The sequence below is a fragment of the Hyperolius riggenbachi genome, chromosome 5, assembly GCF_040937935.1.
Source record: "Hyperolius riggenbachi isolate aHypRig1 chromosome 5, aHypRig1.pri, whole genome shotgun sequence".
Classification (NCBI taxonomy): domain Eukaryota; kingdom Metazoa; phylum Chordata; class Amphibia; order Anura; family Hyperoliidae; genus Hyperolius; species Hyperolius riggenbachi.
This window is the reverse complement of record NC_090650.1, coordinates 1,797,053-1,818,303: the sequence shown is the minus strand read 5'-3', so window position 1 is coordinate 1,818,303 and position 21,251 is coordinate 1,797,053. Positions and strand designations below refer to the sequence as shown.

Genomic DNA, 21,251 nt, shown 5'->3' with positions numbered 1-21,251 from the left:
GCTCACTCCGACGACACCTCAGGCACAGCAGCACAGGGGAGGACTGTGTCTGACTCCTCCAGCCAGGCCAGCCAGCCACTCGTAGCCACAGCTCCAGGCCCCCAGCCCCCCCAGCACAGAAAGCTGAAGAGTGATACAGCTCACTCCGATGACACCTCAGGCACAGCAGCACAGGGGAGGACTGTGTCCGACTCCTCCAGCCAGCCACTCATAGCCACAGCTCCAGGCCCCCAGCCCCCCCAGCACAGAAAGCTGAAGAGTGATACAGCTCACTCCGATGACACCTCAGGCACAGCAGCACAGGGGAGGACTGTGTCCGACTCCTCCAGCCAGGCCAGCCAGCCACTCGTAGCCACAGCTCCAGGCCCCCAGCCCCCCCAGCACAGAAAGCTGAAGAGTGAGACGGCTCACTCTGACGACACCGCAGGCACAGCAGCACAGGGGAGGACTGTGTCCGACTCCTCCAGCCAGCCACTCATAGCCACAGCTCCAGGCCCCCAGCCCCCCCAGCACAGAAAGCTGAAGAGTGAGACAGCTCAATCCGATGACACCGCAGGCACAGCAGCACGTTGTGGGCGACAATGGCTCCAGGCGGGGGGCGGAGTCAAGCAGGGTCAACCCACCGGGCCGGAGAGGACCTAAGCTATTTGTGTCCTTGTGCCACTCACATCCACCGCAGGCGCAGCCACGCACAATGGCACACCACGGCCGGCCGCCTCAGCCCCTTCTCTGATTGGATACTTCAACTTGCCGGGAAATATCGCGCGAGGTTGCGATCCCCACTGCGAACCTGTCACCTGTGGTATGTGGCCCTAACTACTTAAGATTCGGGCGGCCCGGGGGGCAATTGCCCCCCGTCCCCCTGGGCCAGTCCTCCCCTGACTGCAGTCACACTGTGCTTATCACCATTTCCCTGGCTGTGGACTTCACGTGACACTTCCAAACTGCCCAGATGGTCCTCTTCCTGCATGAGTAATGAGGCTGTGCTATGCATTTAACACGCGAGGTGACGCCTGCAGCTTACGCCCACGTTCTAAACAAGGGTTATTGTGTGCAAATGTAGCACGCGGGCGTAAGCCTTTGTGCGCGCAAAGCTGCAGGCGTCACCACTGCACATTATTGATGCCAAAGACCGCAAACATCACACACTTTGTCATTGAGTAATTGTGTGTTAAGGTTAGAAAAAGTGGGCGGAGCCAACACCAGCCAAATACATACCCGGGCAACACCAGCCAAATACATACACGGGCAACGCCGGGCGTCCAGCTAGTACAACAATAAAACTGTAGGATATCTTTAAAAAAAATTTTTAATTTTTAGGAGTTGGAGAATAGATACAATTGTTTATCTCATCAGTGTATTTTTATCTCGTGTTTCCTTTAAGTCAGAAGTTTGATTTTACCTTTGTAACTTTATCATAATTGGAATTTGTAATGGCTGTTCTGCTGCTGGTTACCTCTCCCTGGCGCGTGTGAGGGTTAGAGTGTGTGTGACGTTAGGGGGCGTGTGACGTTAGGGGGCGTGTGACATTAGGGGGCGTATGACGTTAGGGGGCGTGTGACATTAGGGGGCGTATGACGTTAGGGGGCGTATGACGTTAGGGGGCGTGTGACGTTAGGGGGCGTGTGACGTTAGGGGGCATGTGACATTAGGGCACGTGTAACGTTAGGGGGCGTGTGCCGTTAGGGGGCGTGTGACATTAGGGGGCGTATGACGTTAGGGGGCATATGACGTTAGGGGGCATGTGACGTTAGGGCACGTGTGACGTTAGGGGGCGTGTGACGTAAGGGGGCATGTGACATTACAGCATGTGTGATGTTAGGGTTTGTGTGACATTAGGGCACCTGTGACGTTAGGGGGCATGTGACATTACAGGATGTGTGACGTTAGGGTTTGTGTGACATTAGGGCGGATGTGACGTTAGGGCGCGTGTGAGGGTTAGGGTATGTGTGACAATATGGCATGTGTGATGTTAGGGCACGTGTTATATTACGGTATGTGTGATGTTAGGACGCGTGTGAGGGTTAGGGTATGTGTGACAATAGGGCACGTGTGATGTTAGGGCATGTGCTATATTACGGTATGTGTGACATTAGGGCGCGTGTGAGGGTTAGGGTATGTGTGACAATAGGGCACGTGTGATGTTAGGGCACGTGTAATATTACGGTATGTGTGATGTTAGGGCGCGTGTGAGGGTTAGGGTATGTGTGACAATAGGACACGTGTGATGTTAGGGCACGTGTTATATTACGGTATGTGTAACGTTAGGGCGCGTGTGGTGTTAGGGCACGTGTTATATTACGGTATGTGTGATGTTAGGGCGCGTGTGAGGGTTAGGGTATGTGTGACAATAGGGCGCGTGTGGTGTTAGGGCACGTGTTATATTACGGTATGTGTGATGTTAGGGCGCGTGTGAGGGTTAGGGTATGTGTGACAATAGGGCACATGTGATGTAAGGGCACGTGTTATATTACGGTATGTGTGACGTTAGGGCGTGTGTGAGGGTTAGGGTATGTGTGACAATAGGGCACGTGTGATGTTAGGGCACGTGTTATATTACGGTATGTGTGACGTTAGGGCGCGTGTGAGGGTTAGGGTATGTGTGACAATAGGGCACGTGTGATGTTAGGGCACGTGTAATATTACGGTATGTGTGACGTTAGGGCGTGTGTGAGGGTTAGGGTATGTGTGACAATAAGGCACGTGTGATGTTAGGGCACGTGTTATATATTACGGTATGTGTGATGTTAGGGCGCGTGTGAGTGTTAGGGTATGTGTGACAATAGGGCACGTGTGATGTTAGGGCACGTGTAATATTACGGTATGTGTGATGTTAGGGCGTGTGTGAGTGTTAGGGTATGTGTGACAATAGGGCACGTGTGATGTTAGGGCACGTGTAATATTACGGTATGTGTGATGTTAGGGCGCGTGTGAGGGTTAGGGTATGTGTGACAATAGGACACGTGTGATGTTAGGGCACGTGTTATATTACGGTATGTGTAACGTTAGGGCGCGTGTGGTGTTAGGGCACGTGTTATATTACGGTATGTGTGATGTTAGGGCGCGTGTGAGGGTTAGGGTATGTGTGACAATAGGGCGCGTGTGGTGTTAGGGCACGTGTTATATTACGGTATGTGTGATGTTAGGGCGCGTGTGAGGGTTAGGGTATGTGTGACAATAGGGCACATGTGATGTTAGGGCACGTGTTATATTACGGTATGTGTGACGTTAGGGCGTGTGTGAGGGTTAGGGTATGTGTGACAATAGGGCACGTGTGATGTTAGGGCACGTGTTATATTACGGTATGTGTGACGTTAGGGCGCGTGTGAGGGTTAGGGTATGTGTGACAATAGGGCACGTGTGATGTTAGGGCACGTGTAATATTACGGTATGTGTGACGTTAGGGCGTGTGTGAGGGTTAGGGTATGTGTGACAATAAGGCACGTGTGATGTTAGGGCACGTGTTATATATTACGGTATGTGTGATGTTAGGGCGCGTGTGAGTGTTAGGGTATGTGTGACAATAGGGCACGTGTGATGTTAGGGCACGTGTAATATTACGGTATGTGTGATGTTAGGGCGTGTGTGAGTGTTAGGGTATGTGTGACAATAGGACACGTGTGACGTTAGGGCACGTGTGATGTTAGGGTATGTGTGACAATAGGGCACGTGTGATGTTAGGGCACGTGTAATATTACGGTATGTGTGATGTTAGGGCACGTGTGATGTTAGGGCACGTGTTATATCACGGTATGTGTGACGTTAGGGCGTGTGTGAGGGTTAGGGTATGTGTGACAATAGGACACGTGTGACGTTAGGGCACGTGTGACGTTAGGGCACGTGTGATGTTAGGGTATGTGTGACAATAGGGCACGTGTGATGTTAGGGCACGTGTTATATTACGGTATGTGTGATGTTAGGGTACGTGTGAGGGTTAGGGTATGTGTGACAATAGGGCACGTGTGATGTTAGGGCACGTGTAATATTACGGTATGTGTGATGTTAGGGCGCATGTGAGTGTTAGGGTATGTGTGACAATAGGGCACGTGTGATGTTAGGGCACGTGTTATATTACGGTATGTGTGACGTTGGGGCGCGTGTGAGGGTTAGGGTATGTGTGACAATAGGGCACGTGTGATGTTAGGGCACGTGTTATATTACGGTATGTGTGACGTTGGGGCGTGTGTGAGTGTTAGGGTATGTGTGACAATAGGGCACGTGTGATGTTAGGGCACGTGTTATATTACGGTATATGTGACGTTAGGGCGCGTGTGAGGGTCAGGGTATGTGTGACAATAGGGCACGTGTGATGTTAGGGCACGTGTTATATTACGGTATGTGTGACTTTAGGGCACGTGTGATGTTAGGGTATGTGTGACAATAGGGCACGTGTGATGTTAGGGCACGTGTTATATTACGGTATGTGTGACATTAGGGCACGTGTGAGGGTTAGGGTATGTGTGACAATAGGGCACGTGTGATGTTAGGGCACGTGTTATATTACGGTATGTGTGATGTTAGGGCGCGTGTGAGGGTTAGGGTATGTGTGACAATAGGGCACGTGTGATGTTAGGGCACGTGTTATATTACGGTATGTGTGACATTAGGGCACGTGTGAGGGTTAGGGTATGTGTGACAATAGGACACGTGTGATGTTAGGGCACGTGTTATATTACGGTATGTGTAACGTTAGGGCGCGTGTGGTGTTAGGGCACGTGTTATATTACGGTATGTGTGATGTTAGGGCGCGTGTGAGGGTTAGGGTATGTGTGACAATAGGGCACGTGTGATGTTAGGGCACGTGTTATATTACGGTATGTGTGATGTTAGGGCGTGTGTGAGTGTTAGGGTATGTGTGACAATAGGGCACGTGTGATGTTAGGGCACGTGTTATATTACGGTATGTGTGATGTTAGGGCGTGTGTGAGTGTTAGGGTATGTGTGACAATAGGGCACGTGTGATGTTAGGGCACGTGTTATATTACGGTATGTGTGACGTTAGGGCGTGTGTGAGGGTTAGGGTATGTGTGACAATAGGGCACGTGTGATGTTAGGGCACGTGTAATATTACGGTATGTGTGATGTTAGGGCGCGTGTGCGGGTTAGGGTATGTGTGACAATAGGGCACGTGTGATGTTAGGGCATGTGTTATATTACGGTATGTGTGACATTAGGGCGCGTGTGAGGGTTAGGGTATGTGTGACAATTGGGCACGTGTGATGTTAGGGCACGTGTAATATTACGGTATGTGTGATGTTAGGGCGCGTGTGCGGGTTAGGGTATGTGTGACAATAGGGCACGTGTGATGTTAGGGCGCGTGTGCGGGTTAGGGTATGTGTGACAATAGGGCAAGTGTGATGTTAGGGCACGTGTAATATTACGGTATGTGTGACGTTAGGGCGTGTGTGAGGGTTAGGGTATGTGTGACAATAAGGCACGTGTGATGTTAGGGCACGTGTTATATATTACGGTATGTGTGATGTTAGGGCGCGTGTGAGTGTTAGGGTATGTGTGACAATAGGGCACGTGTGATGTTAGGGCACGTGTAATATTACGGTATGTGTGATGTTAGGGCGTGTGTGAGTGTTAGGGTATGTGTGACAATAGGACACGTGTGACGTTAGGGCACGTGTGATGTTAGGGTATGTGTGACAATAGGGCACGTGTGATGTTAGGGCACGTGTAATAGTACGGTATGTGTGATGTTAGGGCACGTGTGATGTTAGGGCACGTGTTATATCACGGTATGTGTGACGTTAGGGCGTGTGTGAGGGTTAGGGTATGTGTGACAATAGGACACGTGTGACGTTAGGGCACGTGTGACGTTAGGGCACGTGTGATGTTAGGGTATGTGTGACAATAGGGCACGTGTGATGTTAGGGCACGTGTTATATTACGGTATGTGTGATGTTAGGGTACGTGTGAGGGTTAGGGTATGTGTGACAATAGGGCACGTGTGATGTTAGGGCACGTGTAATATTACGGTATGTGTGATGTTAGGGCGCGTGTGAGGGTTAGGGTATGTGTGACAATAGGGCACGTGTGATGTTAGGGCACGTGTTATATTACGGTATGTGTAACGTTAGGGCGCGTGTGGTGTTAGGGCACGTGTTATATTACGGTATGTGTGATGTTAGGGCGCGTGTGAGGGTTAGGGTATGTGTGACAATAGGGCACGTGTGATGTTAGGGCACGTGTTATATTACGGTATGTGTGATGTTAGGGCGCATGTGAGTGTTAGGGTATGTGTGACAATAGGGCACGTGTGATGTTAGGGCACGTGTTATATTACGGTATATGTGACGTTAGGGCGCGTGTGAGGGTCAGGGTATGTGTGACAATAGGGCACGTGTGATGTTAGGGCACGTGGAATATTACGGTATGTGTGACTTTAGGGCACGTGTGATGTTAGGGTATGTGTGACAATAGGGCACGTGTGATGTTAGGGCACGTGTTATATTACGGTATGTGTGACGTTAGGGCGTGTGTGAGGGTTAGGGTATGTGTGACAATAGGGCACGTGTGATGTTAGGGCACGTGTTATATTACGGTATGTGTGATGTTAGGGCGTGTGTGAGTGTTAGGGTATGTGTGACGTTAGGGCGCGTGTGAGGGTTAGGGTATGTGTGACAATAGGGCACGTGTGATGTTAGGGCACGTGTAATATTACGGTATGTGTGATGTTAGGGCGCGTGTGAGGGTTAGGGTATGTGTGACAATAGGACACGTGTGATGTTAGGGCACGTGTTATATTACGGTATGTGTAACGTTAGGGCGCGTGTGGTGTTAGGGCACGTGTTATATTACGGTATGTGTGATGTTAGGGCGCGTGTGAGGGTTAGGGTATGTGTGACAATAGGGCACGTGTGATGTTAGGGCACGTGTTATATTACGGTATGTGTGATGTTAGGGCGTGTGTGAGTGTTAGGGTATGTGTGACAATAGGGCACGTGTGATGTTAGGGCACGTGTTATATTACGGTATGTGTGACGTTAGGGCGCATGTGAGGGTTAGGGTATGTGTGACAATAGGGCACATGTGATGTTAGGGCACGTGTTATATTACGGTATGTGTGACGTTGGGGCGCGTGTGAGGGTTAGGGTATGTGTGACAATAGGGCACGTGTGATGTTAGGGCACGTGTTATGTTACGGTATGTGTGACGTTAGGGCGCATGTGAGGGTTAGGGTATGTGTGACAATAGGGCACGTGTGATGTTAGGGCACGTGTTATATTACGGTATGTGTGACGTTGGGGCGCGTGTGAGGGTTAGGGTATGTGTGACAATAGGGCACGTGTGATGTTAGGGCACGTGTAATATTACGGTATGTGTGACGTTAGGGCGCGTGTGAGTGTTAGGGTATGTGTGACAATAGGGCACATGTGATGTTAGGGCACGTGTTATATTACGGTATGTGTGACATTAGGGCACGTGTGAGTGTTAGGGTATGTGTGACAATAGGGCACATGTGATGTTAGGGCACGTGTTATATTACGGTATGTGTGAGGGTTACGGCGCATGTGAGGTTTAGAGTTAGGGTGTGTTTTGGGCTCGGGGACAGCAGATGACATTTCTTGTGTTTGTCTTGCAGCTGCTGGATGAGCGTAGAGACCCACCTGTTATATATCGTCCACGGTCCAATCATGGCGGCATTACTGGTAAGAGCTCCGCTCTGGTGTACATCCAGCTGTCCCATCCGTAATGCTGGTGTCATTGTATTACACCGCTCAGCATACATACGCACGTGGAACACATCTATGCAATGACAGAAAAACACAAAAATCACTCGCCTAAATCACTAGCCATCTAAACTCACCTGAGGTGATAATCTACCCTAAGGAGTACTTCTATTTTGTGAAATATCCTACATTGTTATGTATATACAAAATGAACCAATTTCCTCTGCCACCCGTGACAATCACACGTATCGATACGTCACTTCCGGGGCTGAATCTGCACCGGAAGCTCGTTTGTATCTTGCAGACTGTCCATGAAGTAACAAGTCATATTTTTATAATCAGTAGTTTCCTGCATGCTCCTCTACACTCCACACTCCTCCTTTCCTTTCATTGTTATTTTTGGTTGTCTACATTATTTTTTTCAGCTTTGATTCCTTTCTATATTCGGTGTCAGTTTTGCAGAGGACGGTGTCCTAGATGTGGTATGCTGAGTCCTTTACTAGATGTCAGTTCCTACGTTCTGGTGTGAAGCACGGCTTGTGGAGGTGGTTTATAGGAGAGTGGAAGTGGTTTATAGCTCCTCAGTTGAGTTCCTCGGACACTCCAGCAAGAGTGGAGGTGGTATGTGGCTTCTCAGTTAAGTTCCTCGGATGCTCCAGCGTGGGTAGAGGTGGTCTGTAGCTTCTCAGTTAAGTTCTTTGGATGCTCCAGAGTGTGGGTAGAGGTGGTTTGTAGCTTCTCAGTTGAGTTCCTCGGACAATCCAGCGTGGGTAGAGGTGGTTTGTAGCTTCTCAGTTGAGTTCCTCGGATGCTCCAGCATGGGTAGAGGTGGTTTGTAGCTTCTCAGTTGAGTTCCTCGGATGCTCCAGCGTGGGTAGAGGTGGTTTGTAGCTTCTCAGTTGAGTTCCTCGGATGCTCCAGCGTGGGTAGAGGTGGTTTGTAGCTTCTCAGTTGAGTTCCTCAGATGCTCCAGCGAGAGTAGAGGTGGTCTGTAGCTTCTCAGTTGAGTTCCTCGGACAATACAGCGTGGGTAGAGGTGGTTTGTATCTTCTCAGTTGAGTTCCTCGGACAATCCAGCGTGGGTAGAGGTGGTTTGTAGCTTCTCAGTTGAGTTCCTCGGATGCTCCAGCGTGGGTAGAGGTGGTTTGTAGCTTCTCAGTTGAGTTCCTCGGATGCTCCAGCGTGGGTAGAGGTGGTTTGTAGCTTCTCAGTTGAGTTCCTCGCATGCTCCAGCGAGAGTAGAGGTGGTCTGTAGCTTCTCAGTTGAGTTCCTCGGACAATACAGCGTGGGTAGAGGTGGTTTGTAGCTTCTCAGTTGAGTTCTTCGGATGCTCCAGCGAGAGTAGAGGTGGTCTGTAGCTTCACAGTTGAGTTCCTCGGATGCTCCAGCGTGGGTAGAGGTGGTCTGTAGCTTCTCAGTTGAGTTCCTCGGACAATCCAGCATGGGTAGAGGTGGTTTGTAGCTTCTCAGTTGAGTTCCTCGGATGCTCCAGTGAGAGTAGAGGTGGTCTGTAGCTTCTCAGTTTAGTTCCTCGGACAATCCAGCGTGGGTAGAGGTGGTTTGTAGCTTCTCAGTTGAGTTCCTCGGATGCTCCAGCGAGAGTAGAGGTGGTCTGTAGCTTCTCAGTTGAGTTCCTCGGACGCTCCAGCTATGGACAGATCATTAGACTGCTCTGTTACTCTGCATTCTCTTCTCGGTTCCTTGGTCTGGAACTTTCTTTTCACCTTCCTGCTGTCATTATTCTTCAGTGTTCCACTCTCTACCAGTTTTACAGTATAAAGCCTCTTACCCACAAGCTAAAAAAAGATCAAACAAAGATTAAAAAAGATGAACAAAATGAACAACGGACAGCAGATATCAGCAGGAAAACAAGTTAGCAAATTACATGTTTAGATGAACAATCTATGACAGTTCTTTTTGAATAACCCTCATGATGGCATTGGCAGATAATCTTTCAATTGTGATTACATCAGTGTGCACAGAGCTATAAATGATTATTAAATGGTGGGTTGGCAAAGTCTCCATTGCTTTTCACACGTTCTGCATCGTTTACCAATCAGATGTTTACTATATCGACTGTCAACTCATCACGCCACATGAATATCGTGAAAGACAGACCGTGTAGTGTTCGCATGATCTATCTTTCAGTGGGTACATAGCTTAACGGATCTGAAGGTTTCCAATTAAATGTGCGGCTACCCTGAGACTCTTCTGACTTTACCAGTAAACATTCTATATGCAGCGCGTGACCAGCTCTCCTGGGAGTTTCCCAAGCAGCGAGGAATAACGTGATTAACTCCATATGAGAAGCGTAAAACAGGATAATAGCCAGAAACAGCGAAGGCCAGAGATATTTCTGACCAATTTTCTCATTGGACATCTCTGCAGGAAGATGGAAATCTCATGCCTGCACTGGGGAGGCAGCCAAGCAATACCGCGCAGAGGCAGCCAAGCGATACCGCCAACAGCCTTACTATTAGCAGAACCTCGACAACATGTTCTTGCTTCTGGCAGATGTAATTCCAGGAGAGCATAAATTACTTGTGCCGAAATCACGCAGTCTTCACAACATGAAACGCAGAGGAAGCTTGGAGGGGACTTGTAAAGGGAGCAATATGAGGTTTCTCTGCTCTCAGAAACACTGTATTGTTGATTAAATCTATAAGACCCGGCCTTACAATCAACTTTTTTTTAATTGCTCATGTGTGAAAATCATTTTCCACTGTACATTATACACGGGTTATTTCTTGCCTTTTCCAGCAACTGCAGGGAGGGCGCAGCAAGGATCAAGGCCACATCTCCAATACACCCCTTCCTCCTGCAGCGACTGGGATTATATCTTATCCACAGCCTCTTCCTATATCACCGGCAATGGCAAGAAATAACCAGAGTAAAATGTACAGTATAAGGCCTCTTGCACACTACATGCAATTCCAATTTTTTTTTTTTTTATAGAATACGATTGTTGATTCCGATTAAAAAACGTAGCAAATATTGGATCGTATAAAAAATTGGAATCGCGTGTAGTGTGTAAGAGTCCTAAAATTAAAAAGAAATGATTGTCAGACAGACTTATAGATGATACTTTAATTATTACAATACGGTGGGGGGAGGGGTTAGATTTTCATTTGTAAAGTATAATAGCACTTTAAGTTAAAGTTTAAACATGTAAACAGGACTTTTGTTTTGTTGTGATGAATGAATTGGAATGAGTTTGGTGCTCCACCTGGTGGTCTGGCTGAGGAGCTGTATAAGGTCAGGAAAAGCCTTGTTTTGCTACAGTGCAGTAAATAGAAGGGATCTGGATACAAAGGATTAGGATGGAGTCATCGGTTATCATTTCCCAAGTCTGGGGACTTTGGTCTTGTAATCTTAGAGAATTTTTTACTGCAACAATAAGCAACAATGGTCTTTACCTCACCTGTGAGATGAAGAACACACATTTGCAATATTTCACATTCATAAATAACATAATATTTTTAATGTATATTTAGTGCTGAACACAATGATTAAGGGGAGCTCCGGGTAATTGCAAAGCATGCTGGGTATCCATGATTGCCTGCATGCTGCTCAGTGATGCCATTCTGCTGGTAACACGATTGTAACTGTTATCATTTACATTTGAAGGATCTGTCCTTTGCGGGCTGCTTCCCTTGCAAATCATACGTATTATATTCAGGAATTCTATGATTTTCTGCTGTTACAGTGACCTTCCCGCTTCTGGGATTTTATGGCTGTAAAGTTCAGCTTCTGCTCCTTGCCTCGGGCACCAGAGTCCAAATGTCACAGAAGTCAAGTACACAAGGCAGTGATGTAGTCTGGGTTTCCCAGAATGCCCTGCTCCTTCCTGTCCCCAGCTCTCGGCACACAGGCGGAGGTCAGGCCACTCGACACTTGTTCGGAAATTCAGCATTTATTAGCGGTGCAGAAACCTGGCAAGATGGAAAGGAAACACTTTATGTGAACAATCTGTCCACAAATATACAGAACTTGCTATAGTCACAGCAGGCTGATACTAGGGGGGGGGGGGGGGCTGGAGGGGGATCAATACAGGAGGGAGGGCTGAGGAACATCACAGGGGGGCACAGGGGGGGGGGGGGAAAGCAGACACCAGGGAAGCTGCATTAGGGAGGGAGGGGGGACCACTAGACACCAGGGAAGCTGCATTAGGGAGGGAGGGGGAACCACTAGACACCAGGGAAGCTGCATTAGGGAGGGAGGGGGACCACTAGACACCAGGGAAGCTGCATTAGGGAGGGAGGGGGGGACCACTAGACACCAGGGAAGCTGCATTAGGAAGTGAGGGGGGGCCACTAGACACTAGGGAAGCTGCATTAGGAAGGGAGGGGGAACCACTAGACACCAGGGAAGCTGCATTAGTGAGGGAGGGGGACCACTAGACACCATGGAAGCTGCATTAGTGAGGGAGGGGGACCACTAGACACCGGGGAAGCTGCATTTGGGAGGGAGGGGGGCCACTAGACACCGGGGAAGCTGCATTAGGGAGGGAGGGGGACCACTAGACACCAGGGAAGCTGCATTAGGGAGGGAGGGGGACCACTAGACACTAGGGAAGCTGCATTAGAGAGGGAGGGGGAACCACTAGACACCAGGGAAGCTGCATTAGGGAGGGAGGGGGACCACTAGACACCAGGGAAGCTGCATTAGGGAGGGAGGGGGGACCACTAGACACCAGGGAAGCTGCATTAGAGAGGGAGGGGGAACCACTAGACACCAGGGAAGCTGCATTAGGGAGGGGGGGACCACTAGACACCAGGGAAGCTGCATTAGGGAGGGAGGGGGGACCACTAGACACCAGGGAAGCTGCATTAGGGAGGGAGGGGGGACCACTAGACACCAGGAAAGCTGCATTAGGGAGGGAGAGGGGACCACTAGACACCAGGGAAGCTGCATTAGGAAGGGAGGGGGACCACTAGACACCAGGGAAGCTGCATTAGGGAGGGAGGGGGACCACTAGACACTAGGGAAGCTGCATTAGAGAGGGAGGGGGAACCACTAGACACAAGGGAAGCTGCATTAGTGAGGGAGGGGAACCACTAGACACCAGGGAAGCTGCATTAGGGAGGGAGGGGGGACCACTAGACACCAGGGAAGCTGCATTAGAGAGGGAGGGGGAACCACTAGACACCAGGGAAGCTGCATTAGAGAGGGAGGGGGAACCACTAGACACCAGGGAAGCTGCATTAGGGAGGGAGGGGGAACCACTAGACACCAGGGAAGCTGCATTAGGGAGGGAGGTTGGCCCAATAGACACCAGGGAAGCTGCATTAGTGAGGGAGGGGGGACCAATAGACACCAGGGAAGGACACCAGGGAAGCTGCATTAGGGAGGGGGGACCACTAGACACCAGGGAAGCTGCATTAGGGAGGACCACTAGACACCAGGGAAGCTGCATTAGGGAGGACCACTAGACACCAGGGAAGCTGCATTAGGGAGGGAGGGGGAGGCTGGACAGATCTATAAATATATTGACATGAATAATTGTAATGAAGATTTTGTGATTTCAGGTGAATTTGTTTTTCCTGCTGAATATCGTGCTGGTCCTGGTGACGAAGCTGCGGGACACACACCGCGCGGAATCCAACATGTACATGAAGGCGGTCAGAGCCACGCTAATCCTGGTACCACTGCTGGGCATCCAGTTTGTGATATTTCCATGGAGGCCGGAGAATCGTCTGGCGGGGGAAATTTATGACTACATCATGCACATATTGATGCACTATCAGGTAAGGAGTGTTCATTGGCCTCAGTACTGATGGGAGTCCCCACGTATGTGGAGAGATCAGTGCAGTTTATAGGCTAAATTGCTCCCAGGGGTGATGGTGTCAAAATTGCCAGCTACAGGTGCCCCAGTATAGGTGGCCAGTTATAGGTGCCCCAGTATAGGTAACACAGCTACAGGTACCCCAGTATAGGTAACACAGCCATAGGTGCCCTAGTATAGGTAACACAGCCATAGGTGCCCCAGTATAGGTAACACAGCTACAGGTACCCCAGTATAGGTAACACAGCCATAGGTGCCCCAGTATAGGTAACACAGCCATAGGTACCCCAGTAGAGGTAACACAGCCATAGGTGCCCCAGTATAGATGGCCAGTTATAGATGCCCCAGTATAGGTAACACAGCTACAGGTACCCCAGTATAGATGGCCAGTTATAGGTGCCCCAGTATAGGTAACACAGCTACAGGTACACCAGTATAGATGGCCAGTTATAGGTGCCCCAGTATAGGTAACACAGCTACAGGTACCCCAGTATAGATGGCCAGTTATAGGTGCACCAGTATAGGTAACACAGCCATAGGTGACCCAGTATAGGTAACACAGCCATAGGTACCCCAGTAGAGGTAACACAGCCATAGGTGCCCCAGTATAGATGGACAGTTATAGATGCCCCAGTATAGGTAACACAGCTACAGGTACCCCAGTATAGATGGCCAGTTATAGGTGCCCCAGTATAGGTAACACAGCCATAGGTGCCCCAGTATCGGTAACACAGCCATAGGTACCCCAGTATAGGTAACACAGCTACAGGTACCCCAGTATAGATGGCCAGTTATAGGTGCCCCAGTATAGGTAACACAGCTACAGGTACCCCAGTATAGGTAACACAGCCATAGGTGCCCTAGTATAGGTAACACAGCCATAGGTGCCCCGGTATACATAGCCAGTTATAGGTGCCCCAGTATAGGTAACACAGCCATAGGTGCCCCAGTATAGATGGCCAGTTATAGATGCCCCAGTATAGGTAACACAGCTACAGGTACCCCAGTATAGATGGCCAGTTATAGGTGCCCCAGTATAGGTAACACAGCTACAGGTACACCAGTATAGATGGCCAGTTATAGGTGCCCCAGTATAGGTAACACAGCTACAGGTACCCCAGTATAGATGGCCAGTTATAGGTGCACCAGTATAGGTAACACAGCCATAGGTGACCCAGTATAGGTAACACAGCCATAGGTACCCCAGTAGAGGTAACACAGCCATAGGTGCCCCAGTATAGATGGACAGTTATAGATGCCCCAGTATAGGTAACACAGCTACAGGTACCCCAGTATAGATGGCCAGTTATAGGTGCCCCAGTATAGGTAACACAGCCATAGGTGCCCCAGTATCGGTAACACAGCCATAGGTACCCCAGTATAGGTAACACAGCTACAGGTACCCCAGTATAGATGGCCAGTTATAGGTGCCCCAGTATAGGTAACACAGCTACAGGTACCCCAGTATAGGTAACACAGCCATAGGTGCCCTAGTATAGGTAACACAGCCATAGGTGCCCCGGTATACATAGCCAGTTATAGGTGCCCCAGTATAGGTAACACAGCCATAGGTGCCCCAGTATAGGTAACACAGCCATAGGTGCCCCAGTATAGGTAACACAGCCATAGGTGCCCCAGTATCGGTAACACAGCCATAGGTGCCCCAGTATAGGTAACACAGCCATAGGTGCCCCAGTATAGGTAACACAGCCATAGGTGCCCCAGTATCGGTAACACAGCCATAGATGCCTCAGTATAGGTAACACAGCCATAGGTACCCCAGTATAGGTAACCAGGTATAGGTATCCCCAGTATAGGTAACACAGCCATAGGTGCCCCAGTATAGATAGCCAGTTATAGGTGCCCCAGTATAGGTAACACAGCCATAGGTGCCCCAGTATAGGTAACACAGCCATAGGTGCCCCAGTATAGGTAACACAGCCATAGGTGCCCCAGTATAGGTAACACAGCCATAGGTGCCCCAGTATAAGTAACACAGCCATAGATGCCCCAGTATAGATAGCCAGTTATAGGTGCCCCAGTATAGGTAACACAGCCATAGGTGCCCCAGTATGGGTAACACAGCCATAGGTGCCCCAGTGTAGGTAACACAGCCACAGGTGCAGCAGTGTAGGTAACACAGCCATAGGTGCCCCAGTATAGATGGCCAGTTATAGGTGCCCCAGTATAGGTAACACAGCCATAGGTGCCCCAGTATAGGTAACGCAGCCATGGGTGCCCCAGTATAGATAACCAGTTATAGGTGCCCCAGTATAGATAGCCAGTTATAGGTGCCCCAGTATAAATAGCCAGTTATAGGTATCCCCAGAGTAGGTAACACAGCCATAGGTGCCCCAGTATAGGTAATGCAACCATAGGTGTCCCAGTATAGATAGCCAGTTATAGGTGCCCCAGTATAGGTAGCCAGTTATAGGTATCCCCAGTATAGGTAATGCAGCCATAGGTGCCCCAGTATACATAGCCAGTTATAGGTATCCCCAGTATAGGTAATGCAGCCATAGGTGCCCCAGTATAGGTAGCCAGTTATAGGTATCCCCAGTATAGGTAATGCAGTCATAGGTGCCCCAGTATACATAGCCAGTTATAGGTATCCCCAGTATAGGTAATGCAGCCATAGGTGCCCCAGTATACATAGCCAGTTATAGGTATCCCCAGTATAGGTAATGCAGCCATAGGTGCCGCAGTATACATAGCCAGTTATAGGTATTCCCAGTATAGGTAATGCAGCCATAGGTGCCGCAGTATACATAGCCAGTTAAAGGTATTCCCAGTATAGGTAATGCAGCCATAGGTGCCACAGTATACATAGCCAGTTATAGGTATCCCCAGTATAGGTAGCCAGTTATAGGTATCCCCAGTTTAGGTAATGCAGCCATAGGTGCCCCAGTATACATAGTCAGTTATAGGTATCCCCAGTATAGGTAACACAGCCATAGGTGCCCCAGTATAGGTAACACAGCCATGGGTGCCCCAGTATAGATAACCAGTTATAGGTGCCCCAGTATAGATAGCCAGTTATAGGTGCCCCAGTATAAATAGCCAGTTATAGGTATCCCCAGAGTAGGTAACACAGCCATAGGTGCCCCAGTATAGGTAATGCAACCATAGGTGTCCCAGTATAGATAGCCAGGTATAGGTGCCCCAGTATAGGTAATGCAGCCATGGATGCCCCAGTATACATAGCCAGTTATAGGTATCCCCAGTATAGGTAGCCAGTTATAGGTATCCCCAGTATAGGTAATGCAGCCATAGGTGCCGCAGTATACATAGCCAGTTATAGGTATTCCCAGTATAGGTAATGCAGCCATAGGTGCCGCAGTATACATAGCCAGTTATAGGTATCCCCAGTATAGGTAATGCAGCCATAGGTGCCGCAGTATACATAGCCAGTTATAGGTATCCCCAGTATAGGTAATGCAGCCATAGGTGCCCCAGTATACATAGCCAGTTATAGGTATTCCCAGTATAGGTAATGCAGCCATAGGTGCCGCAGTATACATAGCCAGTTATAGGTATTCCCAGTATAGGTAATGCAGCCATAGGTGCCGCAGTATGCATAGCCAGTTATAGGTATCCCCAGTATAGGTAATGCAGCCATAGGTGCCGCAGTATACATAGCCAGTTATAGGTATCCCCAGTATAGGTAATGCAGCCATAGGTGCCCCAGTATACATAGCCAGTTATAGGTGCCCCAGTATAGGTTAGTCAGCTCCATTCAGTAGAAATAACAAAATTATTTGTCCTCCAGACAATCTCTCTAGCCTGTGACTCACCTATGCAGGAGTACAGAGAGTTTATACCTCTGTAGAGGTTTATGTGAACAGACCACACCCACCTCCAGCTCTGTAGAGGTTTATGTGAACAGACCACACCCACCTCCAGCTCTGTAGAGGTTTATGTGAACAGACCCCACCCACCTCCAGCTCTGTAGAGGTTTATGTGAACAGACCACACCCACCTCCAGCTCTGTAGAGGTTTATGTGAACAGACCACTTCCACCTCCAGCTCTGTAGAGGTTTATGTGTACAGACCACACCCACCTCCAGCTCTGTAGAGGTTTATGTGAACAGACCACACCCACCTCCAGCTCTGTAGATGCTTATGTGAACAGACCACACCCACCTCCAGCCATGTAGAGGTTTATGTGAACAGACCACACCCACCTTCAGCTCTGTAGAAGCTTATGTAAACAGACCACACCCACCTCCAGCTCTGTAGAGGCTTATGTGAACAGACCACACCCACACCCACCTCCAGCTCAGTAGAGGTTGATGTGATGCAACTAGAGATGAGCGTAATGACGTAATTACGATTTCGTGAAATTTCGCGTAATTAGTGTAATTACGATTATGGCCGTAAGTACATAATCGTAATTAAGAAGGAGTTTGCGAAATTTCGCGTAAGCGTAATTTCCGCGTAATTTTCGCATTACAATGGGTATTTGTTCATGCCGTAATTTCGCGTTAAATGCTACCGTAATTTCGCGTTAAACCGTAACGCTCCATATAATATAAAAAAGCCGCCGACTTTAAGGGTTAATAGCAAAGCCCCCTTAAATGCTAAGAGCCTCAAATTTGGAGAATATATTAAGGAGATCAGAAGGAATAAGAGGAACATTTTTTTTTTCAAAAAGACCTTATAGTTTTTGAGAAAATCGATGTTAAAGTTTCAAAGTAAAAATGTATACATTTAAAAACCCGCCGACTTTAACGGTTAATAGCAAAGCCTGCTTAAAGTTTAGGAACACCAAATTCCTAGGGTATATTAAGGGGATCAGTGGGAATAAGAGGAAACATTTTTTTTTCAAAAAGACCTTATAGTTTTTGAGAAAATCGATTTTTAAGTTTCAAGGGCAAAAATGTCTTTTAAATGCGGAAAATGTCAGGTTTTTTTGCACAGGTAACAATAGTGTATTATTTTCATAGATTCCCTCAAGTGGGAAGAGTTTTACTTACTTCGTTCTGAGTGTGGGAAATATAAAAAAAAACGACGTGGGGTCCCCCCTCCCAGACCTCTTTAACCCCTTCAAATCAGAAGTAACCCCATTGGTCTGCTAAGGACCAATGGGGCTCCTTGGAGCCCAAATACAAAGATGCTTCTCAGAGCTCTGAGCTATATAGCTCAGAGCTCTGTCGGGTCTGTGCAGCGCAGACGGGTATGCGGCGGCTGAGCGGCGAGTGGCGTCGGGTGCGGCGTAGTTACAATGTAACAAAGTTGTTACATTGTAAATAACTTTGTTACATTGTAACTGATAGAACATTTCCGAGGCTATTTCGAGGGATCATTTATTTAAAGGGACAGGTAAGTATTAATGGTTAATTAAGAATATTAAAGGACTTTTTTCGTGGTTATGTTTTTTGTTCAATTAAAATACTTTTTCTAAGTGTTTGTGTGTTTATTTACTTTTAACTCTTAAAGGAAATGGGTAAGGGGTACAAGTACCTCTATACTCATTTCTCCTGGGAGGGGGGGTGGGCATCTGGGGGACACCTTTTTAAAGGGGACTCCCAGATTCCACCATGAACCCCCCCCCCCCCCCCCCCCCAGGAAATCGCGGCCTCCACCTCCACCGCCCATCGGAGGTGGAGAAGAGCCCCTTGTCCTTGGATTGGACAAGGGCTCGGAGGGGGAGGGGAAAGCTTGGCTGCCCCTCCCCTTCCGAGACCCCCCAATCCATGGACCATGCGGGCTGGTATAGTCAGGGTGCGGAGCCCCACGCGGCCGGTGCTCCGCATCCTGGCTACCCCAGCCTGCATGGGGGACAAGGGGTTAAAGAGGTCTGGGAGGGGGGACCCCACGTCGTTTTTTTTTTATATTTCCCACACTCAGAACGAAGTAAGTAAAACTCTTCCCACTTGGGGGAATCTATGAAAATAATACACTATTGTTATTGCTATTAATAATTACTATTGCTATTAACCGTTAAAGTCGGCGGGTTTTAAAATGTATACATTTTTACTTTGAAACTTTAACATCGATTTTCTCAAAAACTATAAGCTCTTTTTGAAAAAAAAAATTTCCTCTTATTCCTCCTGATCTCCTTAATATATTCTCCAAATTTGAGGCTCTTAGCATTTAAGGGGGCTTTGCTATTAACCCTTAAAGTCGGCGGCTTTTTTACATTATACGGAGCGTTACGGTTTAACGCGAAATTACGGTAGCGTTTAATGCGAAATTACGGCATGAACGAAACGCGAAATTACGCGTTGAAAATTACGCTTACGGTATTTTCAATTACGATTTTAATGGCAATAACGCTACCGTAATTTCGCATCGTAATCGCAAATTTCACATGCGTAATTATAGTAATGCGAAATTACGAAAATTTCGGCTCAACTCTAGATGCAACAGACCACACTTACCTCCAGCTCTGTAGGGGTTGATGTTATGCAACAGACCACACCCACCTCCAGCCCTGTAGAGGTTGATGTGATGTAACAGACCACACCCACTTCCAGCTCTGTAGAGGTTTATGTGAACAAACTCCACCCACCTCCAGCTCTGTAGAGGTTTATGTGAACAGACCACACCCACCTCCAGCTCTGTAGAGGCTTATATAAACAGACCACACCCACCTCCAGCTCTGTAAAGGCTCATGCAAACAGACCACACCCACCTCCAGCTCTGTAGAGGTTTATATGAACAGACCACACCCACCTCCAGCTCTGTAGAGGTTTATGTAAACAGACCACACTCACCTCCAGCTCTGTAGAGGTTGATGTGATGCAACAGACCACACCCACCTCCAGCTCTGTAGAGGTTGTTATGCAACAGACCACACCCACCTCCAGCCCTGTAGAGGTTGATGTGATGTAACAGACCACACCCACTTCCAGCTCTGTAGAGGTGAATGTAACAACGCTCCCCTTGTAATGAACTGGGCGAGGAATGGTCATGTGACTGCAAGTTGTGGATTGCAGTTGTGGGTGGGTACAGACTGCCCAGACATGACATGTTTATAAAATGTGATCACTCATTTCAGGTTATTATTTTGGGCGCTGGTGTAAGTAATGTAGGGTAAATATATTGTACAGATGTTATTTCACTGGAGTATTTTGTCTTTTTCTTTAGGGATTACTTGTTGCGACAATCTTCTGTTTCTTTAATGGAGAGGTAAGATTTTTTTTTATGTATTGGGCGGAGCAGGGAGGTCTTAGGGTTAGGCCCCACCAGGGGGGTCTTAGGGTTAGGCCCCACCAGGGGGGTCTTAGGGTTAGGCACCACCAGGGGGGATCTTAGGGTTAGGCACCACCAGGGGGGTCTTAGGGTTAGGCACCACCAGGGGGGTCTTAGGGTTAGGCACCACCAGGGGAATCTTAGGGTTAGGCACCACCAGGGAGGGGGTCTTAGGGATAGGCACCACCAGGGGGGTAGTTAGGGTTAGGCATCACCGGGGGGGAGGGGGGTCTAGGGGTTATGGATAGGTACAGAGAGGGTTCTGTGTGAGAGTAGGGTTAGGTATACCTTTTATATCACCACTTTTTACAACGATAAATAACGATACAATGTTAATGCTAATTTTCAATAAAATAAACAGAGCTAAATAACGATAAGGCTTTAACATTAAATAGCGATAAGCGACAAACGGATTAGCGGCCGGCAACACCGTGCACCATTATTCACAGGTGCCATTTGCAGATGGATCCCTAATGCAACGCGGTTTCAAGTTAGGACTAGGGACAAAAACTGTCATATTGGCCTAACAATCTGCTCTGAGGTGTCTAGGCCTATCAGAAGAGGATCATTTATATATATCTAATAATCC

At 48.4% G+C, this 21,251-nt stretch overlaps 1 protein-coding gene across 1 annotated transcript in view; it reads left to right on the top strand.

The window, feature by feature from the left end:
- CALCR (calcitonin receptor) overlaps nt 1–21,251 on the top strand; it is a 653,324-nt gene that overhangs the window by 600,641 nt on the left and 31,432 nt on the right. Inside the window, exons 10-12 of the mRNA XM_068238473.1 lie at nt 7,592–7,658; nt 13,209–13,427; nt 20,558–20,599. Coding sequence (XP_068094574.1) covers nt 7,592–7,658; nt 13,209–13,427; nt 20,558–20,599 — 328 coding nt within the window. The remainder of the gene's footprint in view (nt 1–7,591; nt 7,659–13,208; nt 13,428–20,557; nt 20,600–21,251) is intronic.